Raw genomic sequence first — 25,643 nt, 5'->3', positions numbered from 1 at the left:
AAGACACCGTCTTGCCCACACCTCTGCTGGTTTAAAGCTGCTCAGGACCACAAAAGTTGACTTGCATCCATTTGCAGTTAGTTGCTGAGAATCTGGCCCAGCACTTCAGACAGAAATTTTTAGAAGGATTAACACTTATCTTCTTATTAACTAGTATTCAGGTCTATCACGGAATAGACATCAATTTTGTTTTATGAAAGACAAGTTTGCTGCTTTGGTTTGTAAATGAAGAGCAACAATATTCATTTCCATTAAGATATATTCCAGCGTCTGTAACAGCCAAGATATGACATTTTCCCGATTGAAGTTCCAGTGGTCAGCTGTTCTGGAAAGAGTAAAGTACAGTCCACTTCAACAGCAGGAGAAGAAGTCATTCCACAAAGCAAAATATGAACCAGAGGTATGCGATATTTTCTGCTCTGCGTCCTGTGGAAGATCAGACTAGATCAACACAATTACAGCTCCTGGCATTCAAAGCTGTGCTATTCTGTTCTCAAATGTGATATTATGACTTCAAAAAAATCAAATGCTCAAACAAGATGACTAGATTACTTTTGGGGCACTCTGAGGCAATGGATGTAATGTCACAGCAGATCAAGCCCCAGCAGTTCCAGATGGCTGTGGAGCAATGAAACATCTGGTGATCATGGAGCGGGCTACAACTAAACAGTTGGATATTCTCAGCCTTTCAACGCACGTAACTGTCTGTAATGATGAGTTAAGTCACTACAGCTTTGTAACCAGATGAAAAAAATAAAAAGGATGAAAGACGTGCAAAGTCTTAGATTCCAGTGGGATAATCAAATAATGAAAGCAACAAAACACCAAAATTTAAAGCAATTCTGTAATACAAATGAGGGGCATTGGTCACCCTAGTGATTCTGGGGGAAGTCTTGAAATGCCTTGCTTTTTGCCTTTTTTGCAGCTATTGTAGTCAAATGACTATATAAGAATCCAAGTACCCATTGTTATCATTAGTGGGGTTTTGTCTGTTTGCTTTAAGCTTTTTTTGTGTGGTTTTTTTTCCCTCTCGGAAACAAGATTCTTGTCCTCAAGACTGTGAAGAAAAATTGAAAACATGAAGAAATAAACCCCAAACACTGAGAAGCCCTAAGGCAAACTGTAGTACCTGGCATGCTGTCTGGCAGTACTGAGAGAAGTCCATAAGCTAACACAACCTGTTATATTAGGTTGCATCTGCATCTCACCCGTAACTTTTAAAATACTCCCGATCCTGTTCCTGGTGTAGCTGCACTTTAAGTTTTATGCAAAAGCCCAACCATGGTCTAGATTTTAGTAACTGCAGGGCTTTGAGAAGGCTATGCAGAATTTTAGAGGGACACATTTCTAGCTAGCATAAACTGGTAAAACTAAGTATAATGTTGTATATCTACTAACATCTATGCTCTCTTGCAATAAAACTTGATCATCATATTTTTAAGTCCCGCTAGTAAGTCTAAATCTGGTTTTGAATCAAGAAACTGGCTGACACAGATATTTATCATTTCTGTACTCAGAGTGTGTGTTATGGCCCTGATCCAGTGAAGCACATAAACACATGCTTAAGACTCATATCCCAGTGATTTCCTTGGGATTACTGATCTGCCTATAATTAAGTATGTGCTTACGTGCTTTGCTGGATTGGGATCTCCAAGAACAGACACACTAATGGATGAGGGAGAGAAAGAAAGGACAGCAATGTCTTTAAAACTTTACATCATTCTGAACTGACACTAATGGCGATTTTATCAAGCTAATTCTCCCTTGTTAGTCAGCAATTTGCAGTGCCCTGGACGCTGCTAGAGGGAATGATTGATGAGGAGTGTAATTTTGCGCTCTTGCACTGCCACTCCCTACACTCGCTCAATATTTCTCCACAGCGTGCATGGTGGTGACAAAACCTCTCAGAAATTGTTGCTGAAATTGATGGAGCAGGATGAGAGAGGAGCCAGCACACCTGCCTTCTCCAGTCAAAGGCCATCAGCACAGAAAAAAGTAAGATTGATGGTGTTTAAATTAATGTGGATTCATTTTTCAGAAATAAGCTTAGCAGCAGAATTAACAAAGTTTTCTCACACTGCTCAGAACAAAAAGAGCAAGAAGAAACGTCTGTGCTGTTAATTATAAGAGCTGGTGCAACAGCTGAAGCTCTGACCAGGACCCCACGCTGTCGGGCACTAACCAGAGGCAGCACGAACAGCCAGCTCCAGGTCTCACAGTGCACTGAACTGGCAGCCACTGTGACCACTGCCAGTCCATTCTGGTGCCACCACCTCTGCCTGCCTGCCACTCTGAAGACCTATTTTCTGCCTTCTCCAGTGAAGGCTGATATACTTCTCAGCCCCATCTGCAGGGTGCAGATGACAACAAAACACAGCCTGGAAGAACAGTGCTCCAAGCTGGAGAACAAAGCTGCCTCTTGCTCCCCATAAGGACAGATAGAGAGGATACCTGTGTCAGCCTTCACCACATGCTTGCAACCCTCATTGCTAAAGAAACTCAGTCACCAGCCCAGGGGAGCAATGCTGATTTTGCTCTGCCTTTGTGCAAGTGGTAAGTTACTCCCTTTGAAGTGATGGAGCTATACTACTCCAAGCCTTCTACAGCTTTGCTTTTCATCATGTCAAACACAGTCATTCTTAACAGACCCTGGAAATGTCAACTGGTTGACCATTCTTAATGTCACTGCAAGAAATTTTCCATTATATTTAGAATGTTACCAGAGATGTGATACCAAAAACCCCACCAAAATCATATTCCTTCATGGAATATTATGAACAGACTGCTGTGTATTTAATCCTGACATGTAATTTTATCTCCATATGTGAGTTTCACAGTTTTTCTTTACTATTGTTTTCAAGCCTCAGTATTCCAAACTGCTTTTATTTCTCTGGAGAAAAAATACATTTCACGGGTCTAAAAAAGGTCCATGTAATAGTTCACTACACTCGGCTATCTTTTCCTTAACCCTTGTTGTTGTCATAGGTAATTCACAGTTCAGGTACTATATCTGAATTCTGACTTCTTCTTTGGTTAGAGGCCAAAAAGTCCCTGCATCTTTTGTGAGACTTCTATACACCACTGATAATAAGCTGATGAGCCCACAGCCATTCAGGCCTTTCATGTTTCCTTCTTTAATGAATAACATTGCGATACTGCACATTAACAGCATCTTGCTATTTTTCAAACATTATTTGAAGAATTGGTGAACATTGCATGTTGTTTTCACACAGACTTTCAGCCTTCTAAGAAGGCATCTGAAATAGCTTCCTCTCCGGTTCAGTGTTTTCTCCCTTTTTTTCTTTCCTGATTAACTCTATTTCTGTTGAGACTATAGGGAGTGTTTTAAGGATGTTTTACTTGTTTGAACACCAGAGTAACAAAAATGCAGAGAATTATTCAATTCTCTGAATAATTTCTATTACACTGGAAAGTGCAAGAAAGGGCAAAGCTCTCCACAGCCAGCCAGGCACTACAATGTTCTTATTATTACTAGTTACAAAAGAAAAGCCTGTCTACATTAAAAGCATAAAAATCATTCCTTGTATGCTGAGGAAGTGCCGATGTTAGTGTCTCCCATTAAGTCTGAGCATTTGAAACACATACATACCAGCATTCGGTAAATTGTAAATTCTGGCAAATTCTTTTTCATGCTTCCCAAGTGTATTTCACAGGCTTATGGCTCAAGTAATTCTAGATTCTGCACAACCAACTGACAACTTGTATTTCTCTTCTGTATTGCACCACCGTTTAGGTGCCACGGGTAAGAGCAGATGCCCAAAGAGAGGGTGTAACAACAAAGAGGCCTCAAAGACCTTCCACCTTAAGTAGACAAAATAAACCAGGGATGATCAACTGGTGGTCCAAGATGTCACCTAAAAGACAGTTTTATTTGTCTCCTAGGTACCTCACATGTTGACAGACTGACCAGCGTGACCATGTTGGGATGAAGCCACTGGGACTAGCAGGGTGTACTAGGACAGCTTCAGTACCACACACATGGGCTGTACCCAGCCAGCTTCCAAACACCAGGCAGGGAATCTAACAAGTCATGGTTATACTGTTTGTCCCCAAAATGAACAAGTGGTGGATGACAGGTATACCACCATTCCCACCTCACAAATGGGAAAAAAGATGAACTCACTTGCTCAAGGTCAGCCAGAAGCTCTTAGAAAAGCTGAGAGGGGCACAGAGCTCCCCTGTCTCACTCAGTGCCATATTCACCCACCATCCTTTCTCTTACAATTTTATATGCTAAGTTTCATTTTTTCATTTAAAAAAACCACTTCCTTTTTACCAGACCTTGCACACATTTGCTCAAATGAGTAGTCCGTTGAAAGGAATTTCAGTAAGGATTTGATTTAGGGCTGAACCCTTCATCAACTAGAACTCTTCGGGGGTTTTTCTTTCCCTCCATGCACAGTAAACCCAAGATAAAACATGGTTGTTTGTTATGTTTTCTTTAGGTGATGCTATACATTCACCAAGCATCCAAAATACCAAGCCACCTGTAACTTGGCTATCAAAAAACCCCAAAGAGCAAACCACAGCAGCTGAAGTAAGCCTTGCCTAGGGATTCCAGCATGATCACCTTCCCATGCTATGCACATGTGCCTGTCTGCAAGTATTTCTGAATTGTTCAGCTGTGAATATCACAGATGTGCCCTTCAAAACTCTCAGAGACTAGCAGAACACAAAGACAAGGAAAATGGACTAGCCTGTGTTCACTTACAACACAAAAAAAGCCCCAAGGGCAATCAATGCTTGACACACACGTGCAGCATTATTATTACAGTTGCCTAGGAACCAAAGCAAGGAACCTGCCTAGGGAGGGACGCCCATGTAGTAGATGAATGGAAGAAAGTTGGCACTAATATGACAATGATTTGTCCCTAGAAGGAGCTTGTTAAGACAATGCCTTGTATGCCACACGGTCTTTACCAGATACAGTAGGTTTTTTTAAACACCATACTTAAAAACTGTTAATACTTCAGACTTGCTTTTGAAAAATTTGCCTCTGAAGAGGAAAAAAAAAACCCAGGCCAAACAAAACCAGAACAGTGCTCAATATCCAGCCCCTCAAATCTTTACATCTGAAATTCCCTCTAAATGATTAATTCAGTGTTCAGGGAGCCAGCAGTGATTCAAAACATAATCAGAGTCTTCCTTTCCTTATACCTGCTCATCAGATGGGGGTTACCCTTGACATGCCAGCACAGCTTGAAGTTGCTCCTCATTTACAATGGCATGGTTGGGTCCTGGCCCCTGGGGGTACACAAACAGCAGAAATAACAACTGTAACAGCCCAGCTTGTGTGCTGGGGGAACTGAGCTGAGGGGTGAGCTGGTTACAGGCGGCAGCTAGCAAGGGTTGTACAGCAACTGCCAGCCTGCGCTGATGGGACTCACCAGGTAGATCACCCATGGTTTGCACCTCTAGGGGACAAGCCCAAACACAGCCTGATGTCTGTGACCAACGCTACCACTGCTGCTCTACTAATGCCACCCGGGGTAGCCAAAGGACACACTATCTGGTGTCCCTGCATGAAAACTGCCAGCCCAGGCTCTGCTCCTTTTTACCCAGCATGGGTTAGACTGAGCTGCTAGAAAAGCACCCCAGGCAGGGTGGGGAGGATGAATGAATAAGCCTCTATTCTGGCTCAGCCACCCAGGGCTTGCTACTGGGTGCCTCTTCGTCTGAGCCATCTCTTGCCCCAAGTCCTGTTGTGCCAGCACCCACTGCTGAGGTGGACTGCAGCCAACAGATGTGCAAAGTGGTCAGCGATATTAAAGCCTCACAAATGAGGGGAAAAGAGGGCTGCTCACGGGAAGGGAGAGAAAACCCCCAGTGCTCCACCAGTGGCGGGGGGAGCCTCAGTATCAGCTCCTCCATTGCTAGACCCAGAGAAATCACAGAGCAGGGCTTTAGTTTGGGTGCTCAGAGAACAATTCATTACAGGCCAGGGTTGAACAAGAACAGCTTGATTTAACCACCTGCTATCCTCCTCCTGTGACGGTTGTGTACGCAGGCTGAATTACCACACCGGAGCACAGCAGTGGGGTCAAGCAGGAGCCAAGGGATCTTGCAGCTCCCAGACCCCTCTTCACAGAGCTCTGTCGCTCCTGATTAAGGAGGGATGCATGTCCTCAGCTTCCCCCCAGCTTCGGCTGCAGGGATTTATGCTACACTTATCTATGTATATTTTCATACTTGCCTCCAGCAGAACTAAGGACTGACTGTCAACCTCAGCACTGCACCTCGCAAGTTGTCTAAGTTCAGAGATCCCAAGCCATGTAACGTGGCCTGTACACAGCAGTTCACAATATAATACTAAATATATTCTATTTTTATATATATAAATATATAAATACTAAAATCAGTATTAAAAAATTTGATCTGAAACTCATGATTACACTGTAGTGAGTGGAGCTAGGTTACTTTGGAAAGGGGAAGAGCCCTGGCAGATCCGCTACTCGCAAACCACTGGTGAGGCTGAGATGCCACAGATATTCAAGTGTTTACATTGCTCAGACACATATCCTCTGCCTCTGCTAGCTGCAACAGCATGAACTGGACTTCGCCCCTCCACCTGTCTTATTATTAATTAACTGTATTCACAAAGTAGTGGTTGAAGACCTAAAAGCAGAGATTAAGGCATATTATTAACAGTAATATTAACATACTGCCCTCAACTGTTGTAATTTGACTGCATGAGTCTACAATTTTGCTTTTTTCTGTAAGTCTCAAGTCTGGAAATCCTGTGATTACATTTATTAAAACAGAAAGGTAAAGGCATCTGGACTTCAGAGCTCTGCCATAGCGTTGAAGACATGCCTATATGGACCCAAGATGGAAAAAAACAGCTTAACATTTAAAAAATAAAGTAAGTACAGAAACAAAAAGATTCTTAAGGTAATCGTAGAATTTCTGAGTGCTTAGAGCTGGCAGTGTTGGCTTTTATAGGCTAAGTCTGTCTTAGAAGGGGAATTTGCATGAGGAAGGAGAAGGAAGAACTAAGAGGTCTTGACTGGCAAGTTGGAAATATCTAGAGTGAGGAAGAAGGCTGAGCAGAGAGCTGCAAAGAAGAAACTGGAAGCGAGACGGCTGCCTCGTTCAGCCAGCAGTACAAGGCAGCACTGCAGAGACCTTCCTACTTGAAATAGGAATCTGCCTTTACCATGAATATTCTAGTTAATACCACTCTGAAATGAAGCAGATAAAAACAACCTATAAAGCTAATTCAGTTCTAAAATACAATGCTTGATGAAAAAGCCAGTGTATTTTATCTCTTTCTTTTTATGTGTTCTAGGTAACACTACTGCACTAGCCTGCACAGACAAAAATCAGAAGATCTGGGCCAGAAGATTTTGACCAGTTTTGACAGATTCAGATGAAATTAAATTATCGAGAGAACCTAACACCTACTTAGTAAGTTTCTTTAAAGAAAGTGCTGAGCAGATCACTTCAGGGTGCTTTGAACCAACTATCAACACCCGATAAGCTAAGCTCTTTCAAAAATTAAGTACTAAACTTCTAGCACAGCTCAGGTAAACTGGGCTTGGGAAACGGATGTCTAGTATAAAATGAACTTTTCAGAGCAAGAGGGAAAACAACGTACTTTGAGTGATGCCTTTGACCTGTGCCAAGGTAATTCCTGGAAATGCTCTGCACTACGTATTTCAGTCTCTCCACCTAATATCTATCTTTAACATTCTCCCAAAGTATCAAATAGCTGGTTTTGTCCAGTGACACAACATCCATAACACAGTGAGCTGTAATCTTGCAAAGACTTCGGCACGCGCATAGAGCTAAGCGCTGCCTCAGAGCCTTTAGTAAGACTTCTTGCTATGTGTAAAGTTAAGTACATTCATAGGTCTTATCAGGATGGTGGCCGAAGATTATAGAGGCATCCAAGCTGATTGATATAGTCAAGCCTGTTCTGTGGCACATCTATTTTTAAAATTGGGTCTTCTGGTTTGTATCTTAAAAGGTCTACATGCCTTAACTGATCTGTAGAACAAATTAACTTTGCAAAGTGAAAACAGTTTAGCCTTGATAAATGCATATGAACACAAAAGAGCAACTCTCCAGGGTTCACATACATCGACAGTCACCACATAAAAGGCAACGAATTGACTAAATCACAAGCAAGTAGCTTTACCAGCAAAACACAACAAACTGCCTGTGAAAGGAGTCCCTAGGATGCTGACACACAGGCAAGACCAAAACTTTATTAACTGGGTAGCATATATCAATCTTAAACACAGCTATAATTACTTAATTATCTAACTGGTCACAAAACTCTTTCTAATGAATAATCTATTATTGTTCCAATGGTATTTTTCCTCATTATTGCTTAAGTTTTAAAACTTGTTAAATATTGTTCTAGGTTATAGAACAAACACAACCACATGCTACAGACAGCAGTATCACTACACGGGCATTTTCTTTTCACCTCTGTTGTTTGTTTGTTTTTAATTTTAGAAGAAAGGAATAAAAACTTTTCACCATGGTAATGAAAAATAAGCAATATCAGAATAACTTGAAGAGCATAGCCTGGCTGCTAACAAATGGACAAGAATAGGTCTAACAAGTCAATTCATAACCAGGGATATTTAAATATTTCACAACAGTTGTAAAAATAAAATTAGTGATATAATAGGGTAATTTTGTATGATTATTTACTAAATTTAAGCCCAGGGCGAATTTGGTCCAATAAATAAAACAGGAGGTAGATGCTCAGGTTAAGTTGCCAGAGCTCCAGCAAAGGCAGAGCTGTGCAAATTTACGTTAGCTGGCAATTTGCTCCATGAAACTGCAATTAACTCAGGAGGATTTAAATATAGTCCTCATTATTTAAAGGCCTTCAAAAAGATGCTGAAATTGTGACATTTAGAAAGAATCCTGATGAATTGTTATATAAATATGGTGAAGACAGAAAAGAGGGAAATGGGGGGCAGAGGAATCAGACTGACTGGAAGAGGCACCCAAAAGGATGGGACAATTTTTAGAAATTGTTTAACTACTGAATCACAGCTTTCATTACGCTCTGTGCAGAATGGCCACCTCCCAAGAAAAGCCACAGAAAGGAAATATCATTAGAAAGCTTATGACTTTGTGAGCCCACTCTTACACTCAAGGCAGAAAACTGTTGTGCTGTATTGTTCAGCAGGATGTAAAGAGCCTGCCAAGCACAGCCCACAGACCCGCTAATTAAGTGAACTGATTGTGTTTGTTTTGGAACCGTTTGCCAACAAAGGAATGTGTCATGCTGATTAGTGAGAGAAGGGTATGTAATATATGTGTATTCAAACCCTGAGGAGTGCATAACCCAGGTATTCACTCTGTTTGCTCAAGGACTGACAAAAATGACTCTCAAGCAAATAACCTGACCAAAGAGAAACTCCAGCCCTCGAGAGGGGCCCTGCTTTTCTCTCAGCTGTATCTATCCAAAGAAGATCCATCCTTCATGAATTCCTACTGAAGATTGCTCCAGAAACTGCTGAGAATGTTTTAGAGAGAAACAATCTCTTCACCTCAAAGCTGTCCTAAGAGACCATGAAGATGGAAAAGTAACAGCCAGCTGAGAATCACCTCGGAATTGTGCCCTCTGACAGCTGTCACTCTTCTTTCCAAAGAGCAAGAAAGGTCAGGGAGGTAGCCAGAAAAACAAATGCCAGCTCAACACACCCCACCACCACCCACACACATGCAAACAGACCACTTTTCAAACATTTCAACAGAGAGATGAAGTTTGCAAAAGCTGTCATACACCCACTTTTGAATATTTCTAACCTAACAGCACAATTTGCTGGCAGAATTAGTAGCATGCTCAAAAGCCAATGAGCAACATTCAAAAGCAAGAAGGAAAACATGGTCTTCAGAGCTCAGCTGCTCCTCCCTCCCAAACTCAGCAGCTACAGCCAAGGTACCTGACAGTCCAGTACTGAGTATAAAATGTGAATATTATGTTGTAGACACCAACTCCAGAAAACCAGGATGGTGAAAGTGAACTGTAGTCAATTCTCACTGCACACTGTGGACTCAGAACAGTACAACTAAATCCCAAATCTCAGCTAACTGTTCACTCAGAGCTCTGTATGACACTTAACAAACAGGGAAAGCTGAACACGTCATCAGAAATTTCAGGTGTAATTGCAAGTCTTCACACGAACGTTTCGTGACTTGCCAGTCCATCTGCCACAGGTTACTCTGTACATTATTTCACCTCAGCTTACCCTTGTCGCTGTAGTGGTCAGCACACCTACCTCAGAAATCTCTCAAATGTAAGAGATGGAAAAAACACAAACCCCCTCTAGCCTGCCTTCTCCCTCACTGCTTTGCAGCTGATGAAGCTGCACAGTAAAACATATAAGAGCTCCTCTGTTGGCATGACTTGCCTACAGTCTGAAGGTGGACAAGAGCAAAAATACGGAACTGAAATAATCTGGTTAGTTTCAGAGGTACATGCACACACATGAGCAGTAATGAGATGAGAAAACTAACTAGGAAGGGAAATGGAAAATTCTGGGGATAAAAGCAAGATTTAGTGATAAGGAGTACAAAAGGAGTAAGCAGAACGACCTCTGACAAAGTTAAAAGGAAAAATATTGGAGGACCTCTCATGTTGATCGTGTTCTAATTAAAATCATTAGCAAAGACCACTGTCTTTGGCATGACATCAACCACAACTTCACATTTGTAAAACATGAACAGAAGTCCTTCTGGTTTCTAATTCACATAAAATGAGGAGCCAGAGCAGCTTCTTGTGGCTTTCACTGAACTGCTGACAAATACTACTTGATTCCAGAAGGTTTTAAACTCTGTAATTGCGAGGTATGCCTGATCTCAGCTGAAGGGCGGGGGAACAATATACATCCAACAATGGTTTTGTGACCAAAAATCCCCCAGACAAATCAAATGCACACAGATTTCAAGTAAACCTGTCTTCCCAAATGCTCTTACACCTTCTCATCAATCTTTCAGGAATATCTTCAGTCACCTCTTACACAGCCTCAACAGACATTGTATGTTTTATGTCATCTTAGTCTTTCTCTTTTTAACTCAGCCTATCTCACCATGCACCCTAGGTACATTCTTTCTTGAAAGCCATTTATAGAGCTCAGCTGCACACCTTGTTTAGCTTATGTCCACCTCTTTGTCAATGCATCTTTTAGAATGAAAGTCTGGAGAAAGAATGCACAAACAGCCTTTGAAATAGGTCAGGCTGAAAATCCCCAAAGACTAGTCCCTGGTTGCTTGTAATTTAACATCTTTGTGCATGCAAGGGAATCAGATTCTTAATGAAGCCCTTTTAACAGGCTGGTCCTGATTGTTTCCAAAGGTGGCTCTTCATTTTTTTTCCCCTTCAATGGAACACTTTGGAGAACAAATTAAAATTACTGTATTTGAAACAGCCAAAAAAGTACTTTTCTAAGGAGGAAGGCTGTGCTGTCAGACATACTGTCTTTCTGTTGAGTTAAAAGAAAATATTTTTAAAATCTTCTTTATTCAAAATCCAAGACATTTCTGAAGAACAGCAGTAACACTTCTGTGTTGCCAAGTCTGCTCTGGTTTCCTGCATTTTGCTACTAGGTTTTCCATGCAACTCCTGTCCCTGATCTGGCGTCCAGTACTCCATATAATATGAAATGTTCTTTTGTTTAGCTTAGGACTGGCATATGCTTATACTTATTATGTAGCCACCTGAGAAAAGCAAAGTCATTTAAAAAAAAATAAAATCTTGTACACACAGGCAACAGAGGAGTATGCACACAGAAAAACAGAGAACTAGCCATAACATTTCATGGGGAAAACACTTCAGAATAGATGGTTATTTTTTTTATAATGGACAATCCCAGCACATCATGGGCTCAGTGACGTCCAGAAAGATGTCTGTGATCACCCCAGAGAATTCATCTGGCTTTTCAAGACACCTTTCAAACTCAGAGGAGCTTTGGATAAATCACAGTGTGATGCAGCTGGGGACTCTTCCCTTTCTGAACAGCTGTTCTGAGATTTACAGAGTTTGGGAAGTAGCTCTTCCCATCTATTTCCAAGTCTGCTTGTGGTGGCCTCCCTGGACCTGTAATCTAGTGTAGCTGCCCAGAAATGTGCATGGGTGAGATCCAGTCCCTAGTTATTTAAGTAAGAGCATACAAGGCTGAGAATCCGCAAGAATATGATATGCAAGTCAAATGTAAGACTGACATTACAGTACCTGCTTGTAGACATGTCCTCAAAGGGGTAAAGTATTTCTCCATTGTTGCAAATCTCACAGATGAAGCCCTTTTGACTACAAAGGCTACAGCTGTATACATGAGAGGTGGCAAACTTGATCACCTTCCCCAAGAAAGGAGCCAGTTTTCCTTCAATAACCTGAAACGAGAAGACAATATTGAATGAACTCAAAAAAACCCCGAAAGACTAGAACTCCCTGAAGGACGGAGACAGTATTTATTAATACAGAAATGCAGCTAAGTGCTGCTGGTTAAAACAACTGAAAAGTTACATCTCAGCAATTACAGCTCCATGAAATCACAAGTGATAATAGTAGCCAATGAATTGACAATGATGTAAATGTAAAAACTAAGTTACTATCTCTCTGTAAGTCTCTATATGGCAGTAACATACAAGATTAGTAGTAATTTTAAGTACAACAATGCATTCATTTACTAAGGCACAAAAAAGCAGATCAGAAAAGAGTTTAAGCCTCCCATATTATCATCTGATAGTTATAGATACTGCCTTACATTTATGATTTTCACTTGTTATTTTTTATGCACAAATCAAAGTTTTGTCTTTGTTCCTTTTCTTCCAAAGTGCAAGGTTTTTTTGCGTATTTTGTGTGAATGGAACCCTGGTTTTCCTCCTTTAGTGAGGTTGTGTTTCCCATTGAAAACCATTAAAATACAATATTCCCCTCATTGCCAAAATGAATAAATTCTCAGATAAAGTCTTGAATAGGAACTGGGGTTTTTTCCTTCAGTGTCCAGCTCTCAAAATCGAGAAGTCCCTCGCTGCCAGACAATCCTGCTAGACCATTAGAAGTGATTAGCACTCCCTGTACTGTTGTGAAAAAACAGCCATGCAGTATAGATTAAACTGCTAGCCACAACACTCATCTAAATTTCTGACTCGGTGACAATGCCTCCATAAGGGGTGCTATTCAGGCAAAATAGTTTCCATTCAGATCAAACTTCCAGAGACTTTAAGGAATTCTGCTGGTGTAGGGAATAATGAAGATGGAATAAGGCCCTAAGTGTATATTCTTCTCTCCAGAGCTTCCTGTGGTCTGAATGGCAGCCTGCCAGATTAGTGATAAAAATGTGTCATGGGATTTGATAGTGACCTCTATAAAAAGGAAAAAGAATGCCATAATTGCTGATTGAGGAGGACTTGCACAGGGCTGTGCCCTGAATCCTAAAAGTGAGGAGATTCGTACTTAACTATGTGCCAGATTCGCTTCAGGCATCCCTTCCCTAAACACCGTAACATACCACTTGTGATTTGGGTTTAATGTAAACCAATCTAGAGAAACCAAAGGTCAAGGGAGAGAAGAACAACAGAGATACTGGAAGCACTCCTCCCCTATGTAAAGTAGAAAGGAAATAAATTTGTGTTCCAGGGCAACTTCCTGCCTGCTAGCCGAGACAGGCTGCTGAAGAGTACATGTGGAAAAGGAGGTGCATAGATAGCATTGATGGCATTGAATGCATGAGCTGAAATGTGCCCTCTCTTTCGCTTTCAGCTCCAGCCGGCTACCAACATCTGCAACAACAGGAAGCGGCAATGTTATTGCTAGTACTGCAGATAGGACATCTGCTCATGTTAGAGGAAAAATGACGTTCCTATTGCATCCTGGTATAGGAAGATCCCCTTCAACTAGAACATAAACAATGCAGAGAAGCTGCTGCATGAAATATGAAATGAAGGTATAGTTCAAGGTAATGATGTTACTAACCTTCTAACAGATGGTCAGAAGTTAGTTTAGCTCCCCTAGGCTGTGTTTTGTTTTTCATTTTAAAGGGAGAAACTTTCTGCTTGCAGACTCCAGAGTTACAGAGGGTCTGAAAGCCGAACAAGTTGGGAGCAGGGCAGAGACACAAGAGCTGACAGTACTCAATAATCAGGAGGAAAGAAACAGTGAAGCCACTCAGCTAGTGACACAGCTACAATCACCCTCCAAAAAGCCATTTAGCAGTTACAGATGAAATACACATACAAAGATAATAAATAACCCACAATATACATACATATTTTCCAAAGCATTTTCATGCTACAGCAACCACCTCTGACAGACTGCCAGAGCTCAACTTAAAATGCCAGTCTGACAACAGAGCTGCAAAGTAACACTTTTAAGTCTGTACTAATGTCACTATCAGCAAGGACTTAAAAGTTAAATCTCTGAATTAAAATCACATTTTATATAATGTAATAAACAAAACTAACATAATATATTACCTTCCTAAGCACCAGGGGTGAATTTAAGTCTGTACAGGGCACAAAAGTTTCCCTATGCTGAAGAGCTCACAACCTAAGCAAGACAGATTGAGAGTGGGCAGCTGCCCCTGAGGAGCTGGTGTTACTTGTCCCTATTTATTTATTTGTATGGCTTGTTGTAGCACTGTAGTGGGTTGGCTTGTAACTCTGGCCACTGCAGACGTACAATGAAGATGGTATCTTCAAAGAGCCATGCATGCCAATTTTGCAACATGAATTACAGGCCATTTTACTGCATTATAGCAGGAAGACAAAATGCAACATCAAACTGATGTTATCACTGTTTTTAGCATCTGTAAATTTTGTGTCATTTTGTTTCATCAGAGACCTCAAGGCTGCGCACAGGACATGACTTTTGCCTGCAGCCTTCTCTCATTTGTGTTTGTAGTTAGCAAGAATAAAATCCTCATCTCCGTTTACCCTGGCAAGCAAAAAGAAGATTTCTACTTGCTGTCCCCAAGAGGAGTTTCATGATAACACTTCCACAGTGAGTGTTTTATGGCCTGGGAAAAGAAGCATAGGACATATAATCAAAGGTGTCAGAACTTCTCCTGTGACTAAGCACTCTCTTGTAACAGCCAGAGATCCAGGGTCAGTCAGTTTAGACATCCCAGAACCACTATGGCAGAGTCCCAGGATGCTCTCCCAGTTGATGCTGCAATCTGATTTTGAGTTTCAAGGAAACACAAGTGATTAAAACGTAGAAGTGTGTTAAACAAATGTAATTCATTATCCAGACATCGGGGCAAATCAGGACAATGATGACAACACCTGAAGAGGCAGCCTTGGCAGAGCCAGTAACACCTGTGTCGTTCTTTACAGCTGTATCTGTTGCTAAAGCCTTTTAGAGATGGAGACTCCACAGCCCCCAGTGCAGCCTAACCCAGCACACATCTGTTCTCACTGCTGGAGTCACTCCTAAGCTTTGACCTGAACCTTTCCTAAGGACATTTCTACTTGCTTACAAAGTAAGTTCACAAAACAGAGAAACAGTGAAATCACACAGTACAAGTTGCAGGACAGTCCATCACATTTCATAAGAAATGTGGAAATTTAGCAGAAAACTAAGTTAAGAGTATGCCAAAGGAACAGAAACCAAAAATTTCACCATTGATGTATCCCTGTAACATAATACAGCCTCAACATGCACCCGGAAAGGCTTAAAAATATATTTGTGCCTCTTAAAAAAAACCCCACCAACCAAAAAAAAAAACCAACCAAAAAACCCCATCAAGCTTAAATTAAAATCTTTCTGAGTTCAGATTCTCTCCTATCTACAGCACACATGAAGAGCAAGGTCTGCTTTCTAATTGAATTCTTTGTAGTGCAAGCGTTTTGTCACCCCATATTAAGGGTGAAAGGCGACTGATGATGGCACCCTAGTCATCAATTGATGGAGGGTGGAATGCAGCTTTCTCTTCCTGAATTGGTCAAGCATCCCATCCCAAAAGGATTCTGGACACAGGCCATGTTCTTACAGTTAGCTTACCACTGCTGTACCTGGAGCATACTAGGCTATGCTGCCTGGTGGCGACGGGAGGCAGATAGTTGTCTTTGGAGACCCAAAGCAAGCTGTGTCTCTCAATAGCCCCAGCAATTCACATCAGAATCACTGTCCACTTCTATGGGTCTGGATAAAAGACTTCTCTAAGCTACCACAGGACAGAAAGCCATGGCTTTGCATACTGCTGCTGCTAACTGTGTGTCTCGCATTAGGAACTGTATAAAAATACACACCCACATGTACACACATAAAAGGCAGGCCCTGCCCTCAAAGCACTTACTATTTAAACCCACAAAACAAGCATTGCTTTTTACACTAACTGCCACTATCTCCCACCCTAAATGGGACAATCTGCGTTATGGAGAAGCCTCCGTGCCCATAATCCAGAGAGCATCCCTCCGGCCAGCGCACAGCTGCAAGTGCCAGGAAGGGGAGAGGAGAAGCCAGGAAAGCCAGCAAGGGCAGCAACCCACCCTGCTGCCCAGCCTCCTGCACCCGGCTTGGGAAAGCTGAGGTGTATTGGCAAGCAAGAGGGGAAGGCAGAGCCTTGTCTGCAGCAGTGGGAGAAACTAAAGTGTATACACACAATCTGAACACATGCCAAAGAGGTGCCGGGACAACTATTTTAGACGATTTCTACAATAGAGGCTTTTCATACAAGTGAAAGTTATGAGTAAAGGTAAATAAAATTTTCTTCTCTGTATATCTTTGTGCTACTGTTCAGTTAGGCAGCAAATATAAATCTAACAAAACAATTATGCTCTGTATGACTGAGGGGGGGGCGGGAAACGTGGGGACTGCCAAACGCTAGCAAAGAAGCCAATGCTGGCAACCACTGCAAGAGCCTTGGGTGGTGGGAAGACACAAAGCACATGCACTGGGCTATGTTTTTCCTGATTCAGCAGGAAGACAGAAGATGGAAGGCAGCAGGGGCTATGGTACAAGTTGAAAACTCTTTGGATACATCACATTAATATGATCATGAAGGCAATATGTGACCAGTCAAAGTTTAACTACTTGTCAGGAGGGCTGCTGGCCCCCAGAGGTTTCTTGATCCTGCTGTCCAAAAACTGGAAGTTACTCATAGTTCCCTCGCTCTCTTAAAGTGATCTTTTCAGAGCCAGCTGCCTCTGGAGAGCAAGAACTGGAAAGGCCATAGATCACAGCACCTTCCACAGGCGAATCCTCCTTAGTGGCCCACTGTATGCACAACAGGTCATTGCCCGTAGACAACTTCCAGGAGCAGCACGTGTTGCCCAGGGGACTCTCACCGGTATCCCTGTGCCCTACCTTCATGACACATTTCTGAGCCCACGATGCTGTCCTGCACCAGAGGAGAGGCAGTCCCCTCACCTCCAACACGCTGTGCTACAGCTCTGTACTGACTCCATCCCTCTTCCAAGCTGCCCAGGCTAAGCAGAATGCTAGTAGAAGCCCACCTCTGAAGGTCCCCCATTCCCCAGCCCTAGCCCTGGCCCCTAAACCTCCTTCTCCCATGCAGCACAAGACAAGGGGTTCAAAACCCCAGCCCATTACACACAGCAGAGAGAAGTCAAGCCACTTTGTCTTCCCTTTTCAGTCAACAAAGACTCCTTGTATGTGAACATACTTGCCAGCATGAAGGAGGGTTGCACAAACTGGTCTCACGGGACAGCAGTGTTGCAATATGTATGTTTTCATACTAAAAGCCAAACCAGAAAGGTGGCCAAGGTAACAGTGGCAGAACTTCTCATCTCTGTTGGGAGTTCTAACCCAGAGAGATGGTAACCTAAATCAATGGCTTGTGATAATTTTCTGTTTGGAAAACAGAACAAGACCAAAAAAAAAAAAAGGCATAAAAAGCCCTAATACAAAATTAGTTAAGAGTTTGTTCCAGTCCCTGACAGTTGTTCAAATCAGAAAAGACATAACAGAAGCCTCTGACTGTCAATGAAAAGCAATCAAATATTGATGACACAAGGTAAGTATGTAAGTCCTCTCTAAACTCAGACTATGTCATTCCCAAAGAGGTAATATTACAAGGGCTTTGGGGGTAACTAGAGGGGGAATGCATAGAAACAGAAGGAAAAATGAGTCAGCTGTAATCCACTATTGCTTCAAGTAACACCTCCATAGCCCTCCACCCACCTATTAGACCACGTCCACAGAAATACCTAACATTTGCATCGTGACCACATAAATCAACACTGACATCTATCAGACATGATGAACTTTCTGGACAGGAGAGGAAAAAACAGTACAGTTTTCAGACATTTCTCAGGGCAGCGAGTGTTTGTTTTGAGGGCAGGGCTCCTATCAGCAATGCTAGCTAACAAGTAAAAGGTAAAGAGTAAGACCTCCATCCCCGCAGGAGTCTATATGGTGAATTTGAGTGAGGGCCATCAAGTCTCCTGCTCTGTCTGCACATTTTTACCAACTTCTGAAAGTGCAGTAGATGTTTACATAGCATGGAGATCATAAATACCTTTGATCACCTACATGAGGACTGTCCAGACAGGCGGTAAAGGGAATACAGTTTGCTGAGCTTTCAGATACACTGTTCTGCTCGATTCTTAACCTCTGCCAAGGTTAAGAAGTCCAAATTCTGAAAAGTGTCATGGTATGTTAAACAACATCAAGGGTTTCAGCATTAAAATAATTTAGATTAAATTCACTAGTCTGAGTAATTTCCAACATATGATAACAAAAGGAAGAACAGAAGCTGTTAAAAAATAATTTTTTCTTATATTAAGATCCAAGAGAATGGAGAATCAACAGATGAAGAATATTTTAAGAGAAACTCTCCAGAATCTAAAAGAAGGCAATCTACCTACATCTGTATATTTTGCCAGCTCTGGCACAAGGGACAGCCAACAACCACAGGCATCATGTAACAGCGTGCCCAGGAACCCCATCACTTTACTGTGTCTAAGTGACCAAGGAATAAACACTGAGAAGGGAGCTAGAAATGTCCTCAACTCTCCTGAATCCTCAGTCCTGGACCTGTGATTTCCTCCTTACCAGAAGCACAGGAGGAAACCCTGGTTATCATCCTCATAGATTATCTGTTGCTACCGTTCTGCTTTAAGAACCCCCGCACCAGGGTTACGTATTCCAGGTAAAGTGGTGAAAATACTGTAAAACTCAGATTCTGTATCAGGGCCACTGTGAGACAAGCTAAATTTGCAAAATGGCTTTGTGACCCCACCCTTGTAAATCAGCTTGTTAATCATTATCATCACAGAGGTGATAAAGTTGTTTTATAAGCCAACACTGAAGCAGTAACATTAACTACCTATGTAGGGGCTGGTGTATTTCTCTGCAGATAACATTTATTAGAAGGCACTCTCTTTAAAGACACAGGTTTCCTTCGTAGCCTTCTGGAGCACGGAGCGATCTGTTTCACTTATTCCTCCAGTCTGATTTACATGTCAGACACAAGTGATGCCTGGAGGGGATGGGTTAAGTGATATGAAATCCCTAAAACACCTTGAATTACAGGTTCAAATCTCAACTGGATTGTCCCGGCCTCTCCTCCTGACAGAACACAATTTATGATTATTTCTCAAGGCCAGACCCACACTTGGCTCTCTCTCAGAGACAGACACAGGCAGAATCTGCCAGCAGGCACTGACGCAATGCAGAAGAGACATGAAAAGACCAAGAGGCACTGAGAAAATTGAAGGGGTGGTAGACATGAAGCTCATTCACCACCACCAATTATATACATTGAAGGGATAGAAAGTACTTTAATTAGTGGCATTAGTGTCACAAGCACGTCTGGCAGAAGGAAGTTATTTGAAGGAGCAGTCAATAATCGTGCACAGCCTTCCACCATCCTCTAAAGACAAGGTTTCTTCTTCTTCCTGGTTGTTTTCTTTCTACCTCTCCAGAAACAGCTGGTCTGAACCAAGCCTTTTGCTAAGAAGCTCAGAGGAAAGCTCCAGCTTTGCCTAGACTTCGGAGTACCACAGAGAGCATACTTCCTGGACAGAATGAAAGGGCAAATCTCCTGAACAGATCTGCTTGGATTCACCACTGTGCTCACTGCCCTCCAAATTCCACTGCTGGAAACTTTGTGGAGGAGGACTAAACGCTCAGCAATCTTTCTTCACCTCCAGGACAGATGAGAAATATGCTTTTGAAAGAACTACCAATGATACAAGAAAATAAGGCTAGAAAAAACACCTCTAGAAACCTCCAGTTTACTCCTCTCCCTGCGGCACAGCCGTCAGATGACTGACTTGCTTAAAAACTTCTCACCAGAGAGATACCACAATGCTCCAGCACCTAAAATGGCTGGAAAGGTGTTCCTAACTCCTGCCTCAGACCTCTTTTGCTCCAGTCAACTACCTTTGTTTCACACTCTACCTCCCATCCTTACATTGTGCAACCTGTTTCAGAATGCGTTTTCTGATGCATTCTGTTCTCTGTCACAAGCGATCACTGTCACAAACTGGGAAGAGTAAGAACAGATTAGGATGCAGGAAAGCTACAATGGTTGCCTTTACCTGTTTGCTAAGTGGAGAATAAGCAAGTGTTTTCCACATCCCTTAAGCATGGAAATTGGGCATTAAAGCGCAAAGGGTAAATGGAATCTCTGCCCTGTGAGAGATTTCAGCAGGGTCAGGATTTCTGTGATGAAAACATGGACATGGAGACAAGCATGCCACAATATGCTTAGCTAAGGATAATGCAAGCTGCAAAGAAAGGGAAAACACATTCCCCTGGCTGGGAAGTTCCTAGTCATTTATTTCTAGGGAACAGACAATGCTCATGGACTGCTAATTTCCTTGAGGATTTTTTCCCCTTCCGTTCACCAGATTCCTAACACCGTGAATCCTTGTTATGATTTCAATGCACAATTAATCTTTAGTTCAGAGGAAAGGGAAATGGAACGAGGCAGGATGATCATGCAGTAAAAGCCCCAGGGAGGTAGATATCAGATCTCAGCTCTGCCCCGTCTTTTGTGTAATATACTGGTCCAGTCAGCTTTCCTTGCTCCATTTTGACTCCCAGTCATCTCTTTCAGGTTGCCTGTCCTGTTTATTTAAATTGCAAGTGACTTAAGGCAAGAATAATTTCTTAATATTTGTATGCACACACAGTCACTGTGCACTGCCGTAAAACAAATTAAAAAAGAACACAGCAGTAACTTCAAGAAGAGCCCCATTTTTTGTTGCTACAGCCATGCTATGGGCCACAACCCCAGCTCCAGACAGTAAGGGTGACACCACCCCATCCTCTCTCTCTCTCCTCTTCCCTTCACAGCCTTTGCAGGTCCCTGGCTGTTCCAAAGGCCTGTTCAGCTCATGGTATGGGTGGCAGCAGGGTGGACAGGAGTAGGTGAGGCTAGGGACTCCACTCATCCACTGCTGACATCAGCACAAGGCACTGGCTCTGACATACATGTCACCATTTTGCCATCGCTGGCCTTGACACAAGGCAAAGCAACATCACACAGCCACACACTGTGCTGTGCTAACTCATCACTCACCCAGGGCAGAGAACAACCTGAAAGGAAACCTGGCGATAAACATTGCAAAGAACAAAAAAACCCACAAAACCACCCACCAAATAAATCAAACTAAATGAGAAATGAGTGAGAATTTGAATAAACAGAAATCACAAGCTCCCTTTGGCTTCTTTGCACCACGCAGACCACACTGACAGCAGAGCTGTTTGCGGTCCCTCCAAACCAGACCACTCAACATGTTGCACTTTAATTTGGTATTAAAGTGATATTCCACAAATTAGCTACTAACTATAACAGGCACTGGGAAGAGGAGGAAAAACAAAACAAGGTCAGCAGCAAATGCTGCTAATCTGTGACAAGCACGTATAGGCAGGGGGCAAGGTGAAGATGGAGTTTTACCTTGGCTGGGGGAGAGGAACAAACTGTTGACAGCCCAAGTGAATTTACAGCAGGAGGCAGAGAGGCTGACAAGGTCTCTCCGAGCCCTCCCCCACTCCTCCCTTGGAAAGGAAGAAGAGCCTGAAATTTCAGCACATCTCTGGGTGCAAGCTGACACAAGTGAGAAAGAGATGGAATTGTCTCAGTATAAAAAACACGCCTGGAAATCACTCGTGCCAGCTCCCCAGCAAGCCCTGCAACAAGGCTCCAGCCCTACAACTTCTGCCTTCACACTCACTGTGTTTCAATCACCTTACCGCCTTTCTCTTTCCCCCAAGGTTTCCAAGGCAGCTGCATGTCAATTTTGTCACACCCCAAGTTCTCCTAATCCTGTTGCAGGGATGAGTTATAGGTTGTTTTAAGAAACAGGTATTCAAGCAAAGGTTAAAGGCTGTTTTAATCAAACAAGCTTGAAAAAATACCAGGAATTTGGCTGGTAGAGAACAGAAAGCGCTTGCCGTAGCTTAAAAACATACGGGACTCTATACACACAAGCAAATACACAATATGCATTCAGGCAGAGAGTATATGAGCTAATATATGTGCGTCTTTTTTTTTTAAGATTAAGCAGGCAATTGCATGCAGAGATAACTGACTCTACACGCCCACTGCGTAAGTTGTTATTTCACGGTGATATCACAAAATTTGAAAATTTCCTGTCTTGCACAGGACTGGATCAGGGCATTTTAAGGCGGAGTCCTCTGAAGGATTTTAGAACAAGACAGCAACATACCAAGAAAATGGCTAGGGTTACTCTGCGAGTACAAAGTGTATTTTAAAAAAGTCTCTAAAAAAGAAATGTTCTTCTCTCATCCAAGCAGGTACCCCTGAGACAGTATTTTGGTTTCTCGGTAAATATGGTTTCTTGGGATGTTATTCCTTGAGATATGCCCAGCTGCCTCTCCTGAATAGACATTTTACGTGAAGTACGAGGTTAGAGCCCTATCTTCCACACTGCTAAGCCTGACCTCCATTCCGCACAGCCAAAAAAGAACAGAAGAAACCTGGTTAGCACAAAGGACTAGAGAAGGGGTAGCTTCTATTGCTACTGCCTCTTTCAGGGGCTGAAAAAATTAAAAATATCTCTGGACCTCTCATCTTAGAAGCTCCTGCAAGCCTCTGGCACCACTGATGCGTTGTTTTAAACAGTTTCGTTCTAAAAAGCCACACTTAACCCCAAGCAGCCTCGATTATACATTCAGATGGAAAAGCACCACACGTATTTAATAAGCCCTGTTGAAAACTCTGGTTTCAAGCAGTGCAAAAAACCAGTTCTGCTCTTAAAAATATCTATTAACAATCTTGCTGTATCACCACACTTTGTCTCCAAGACTTTAACACACCTAACTCAGATGAACTTGTCTTCCTGGCTGCCACTTGCCAAAATGCTCCTGGCCAGGTCTTCACCCACGAGCCTGGCCAGCTCTGCCACGCTCTCTGCCTGACCATGAGCCATTCTGAATGACAGCAACTCCCTTCCCCAGTGAAGCTGTGGTAAAAAGGAAACACCAGTAAGATCGTTGCCATTACCACTAATTGTAAGCAGAGCTGTCAGCACTTCAGGGAGTTATACACACACCTGAAATATCAGCTAACCTGAAGTTTCCTGTTCTGCTGACAGACAGCTCAGTGCTAGCAAACTCCAGGGAGTGACAGAAATGAGTGATAAAGGAGCCATAGCCACAGGAAAGTATACCAGCTGCTTAATTGATCTTTTGCTATCAGAACTTTTAATATTTAAGGAAATGCATATACTGTGCTTCTCCCATTCTAGGACTACTCTTCTGCTAATACAGTTACCACAGTCAAGCAGGCACAGGTTGTAAAAGAAGGGCATAAAGATGGCTATTAGCATCATGTCATTAGGGTCCAAGATGCATGTTTACACAGTTCAAGCACAGAATTATCTAAATGCCTCAAAATCTTAGTGTACTGTAATTACACAACATATTTAAAATAGGTCAGACAGACTAGCCCTCCAAAGTGCTGGGCTTCCCCCTTTTGAACTCAATTGTGCTTAGGATGACTACTTTAAACATATGCATAGTAAAGTAGGACCCATTTTACCTTAATCCCATTAAAAATTATTTGTCCCGTGTCAGAGAAAGCCTGCAGCAGAGCGGGAAAGAGTCCAGATCTCATGTGCCTGAGGATAAGAACTGGACCACCATGCAAATTAACGATGTGTAGATCTCTCACCTCCCCACACAACCATCTGTTTCTGTCTACCTCCTCCCCAATACTTAGGAGCAGCGGCTGCCCCTGGCATGACATGGCAGTTAAAACCCACCACTGTTTTAAACCAGCTCTAGTCTGAGCAACATCTTCCAACCCATGGTCAGCTGAATACTGGTAGTGACGCACTGGAGGACTTGCATCTCTGTCACACATACCGTGTCAACTCTTGCTTGTGAGGCTGGGGAATAAATCAATGTTTTCACTATGGTACTGAACTCTGAAGCGTGGCAGCTACGGCACAGCTGTGCCTGGCATTTTGCTGCCCTTGTTGAGCATGGTGAACTCCCACAGAGAACTGCGACAGACAAATCTTCAGCCATCTCAGCACAGCCAGGCCTGCCAAAAAGCACATTCTCCTTCTCATTTGCTACCTCCTGCACCTCAAGCCAAAAAAGGGCTTGCCTAAACTTAAAGGATCTGCTGGTACAGCTACAAGGGTAAACCCCTTTGGTAAATAAAAGTTTAAGCTGATACAGTTTATATTGAATCACTGAATGAAGCAAACGAGAGCAATCGACCTCCTCATTGGTATCACTGAGTTTGGGCTAATGCTTTTACAGCTGTGGCTATATCCATTAAGAGCAGGGAGTGGGGTGGGGGGTGTTTGTCACGCATCTACCCCAGTAACACTTCTAGAACTAGAGCAAGTGCAAAGCATGTAAGCCAAACCCCAGTTTTGTCACTCAATATAGCCACATGCACACAACCATCTTTCACCAGCACAGGCACGTGGGTTGGATGCCACATCCCATCCTTTTTACGTGTCAACAAAAAGGAGCTGCTGGACAAGGACACCACCACTGATGGGCTTGGAAGTCATTAGGCTGTACATTATACATCTAAGCTAAGCATTTCTCAGTAATTGTACGAGGACTGAGTGATCAGAAAAGAAGTTTTACTTCTGAAAACACCAGCAAGTAAAGAGCAAAAAAAAGTCCACATGTCCTTGTTGTCTTTGCTATGTTTGGGACTTATTAAACAACTTGTCTAAATCAACCTAAAATTCTGGACATACAAAAACCTAGAAAGAGCACCTCCAATCTCCTCCACCTCACTCTAGGAAAATAAAGGGAAAATCCAAAGAAAATGAGGTATTATGATAGTACGAAATGGGTTAAAAGCCTGGAAAAGTGAGCGACACCTATCAATTTCTTTGTTCTCCTAAGGCTTCCTAATCCTGCTTTAACAATATACTAGGCTCAAATTAAGTACAACTTCTGTTTCATGAAAGTTCATTTTTATTCCCCACATTTTTGTTAGGGGACTTTACATGCACAAAACATGTAAAGTTTCTCCTGAACAGAAACATTAGGAGTTTCCTATTGGGAATGCTTCTGTTAGATCCAGCTGTTCATCTAGTGCGAAATGCTATCAGACACTGTGATCAGTACCGTATATGTCAGAGGAAGATGAAATCATTGATCTGTCAATAGGGAAGACATCTTCCTAATCCGCTCCATAAACAATATGTCTATTCTGTAACCTTAAAATCTCTTTATCTACCAT

General features: G+C 42.4%; 1 protein-coding gene across 5 annotated transcripts in view; it reads right to left on the bottom strand.

The window, feature by feature from the left end:
• PLEKHM3 (pleckstrin homology domain containing M3) overlaps window positions 1–25,643 on the bottom strand; it is a 120,824-nt gene that overhangs the window by 29,223 nt on the left and 65,958 nt on the right. For all 5 annotated transcript variants that reach the window (XR_008733701.1, XM_027798772.2, XM_027798770.2 and 2 more), the window contains one exon: window positions 12,221–12,378. Coding sequence is in view for 4 of the 5 variants with exons in the window: in XM_027798772.2 (XP_027654573.2) it covers window positions 12,221–12,378 (158 nt within the window). In the remaining variant the exon portion in view is untranslated. The remainder of the gene's footprint in view (window positions 1–12,220; window positions 12,379–25,643) is intronic.

This window comes from Falco cherrug, chromosome 8 (assembly GCF_023634085.1).
Source record: "Falco cherrug isolate bFalChe1 chromosome 8, bFalChe1.pri, whole genome shotgun sequence".
Lineage (NCBI taxonomy): Eukaryota > Metazoa > Chordata > Aves > Falconiformes > Falconidae > Falco > Falco cherrug.
This window is presented reverse-complemented; position numbering and strand designations above follow the sequence as displayed.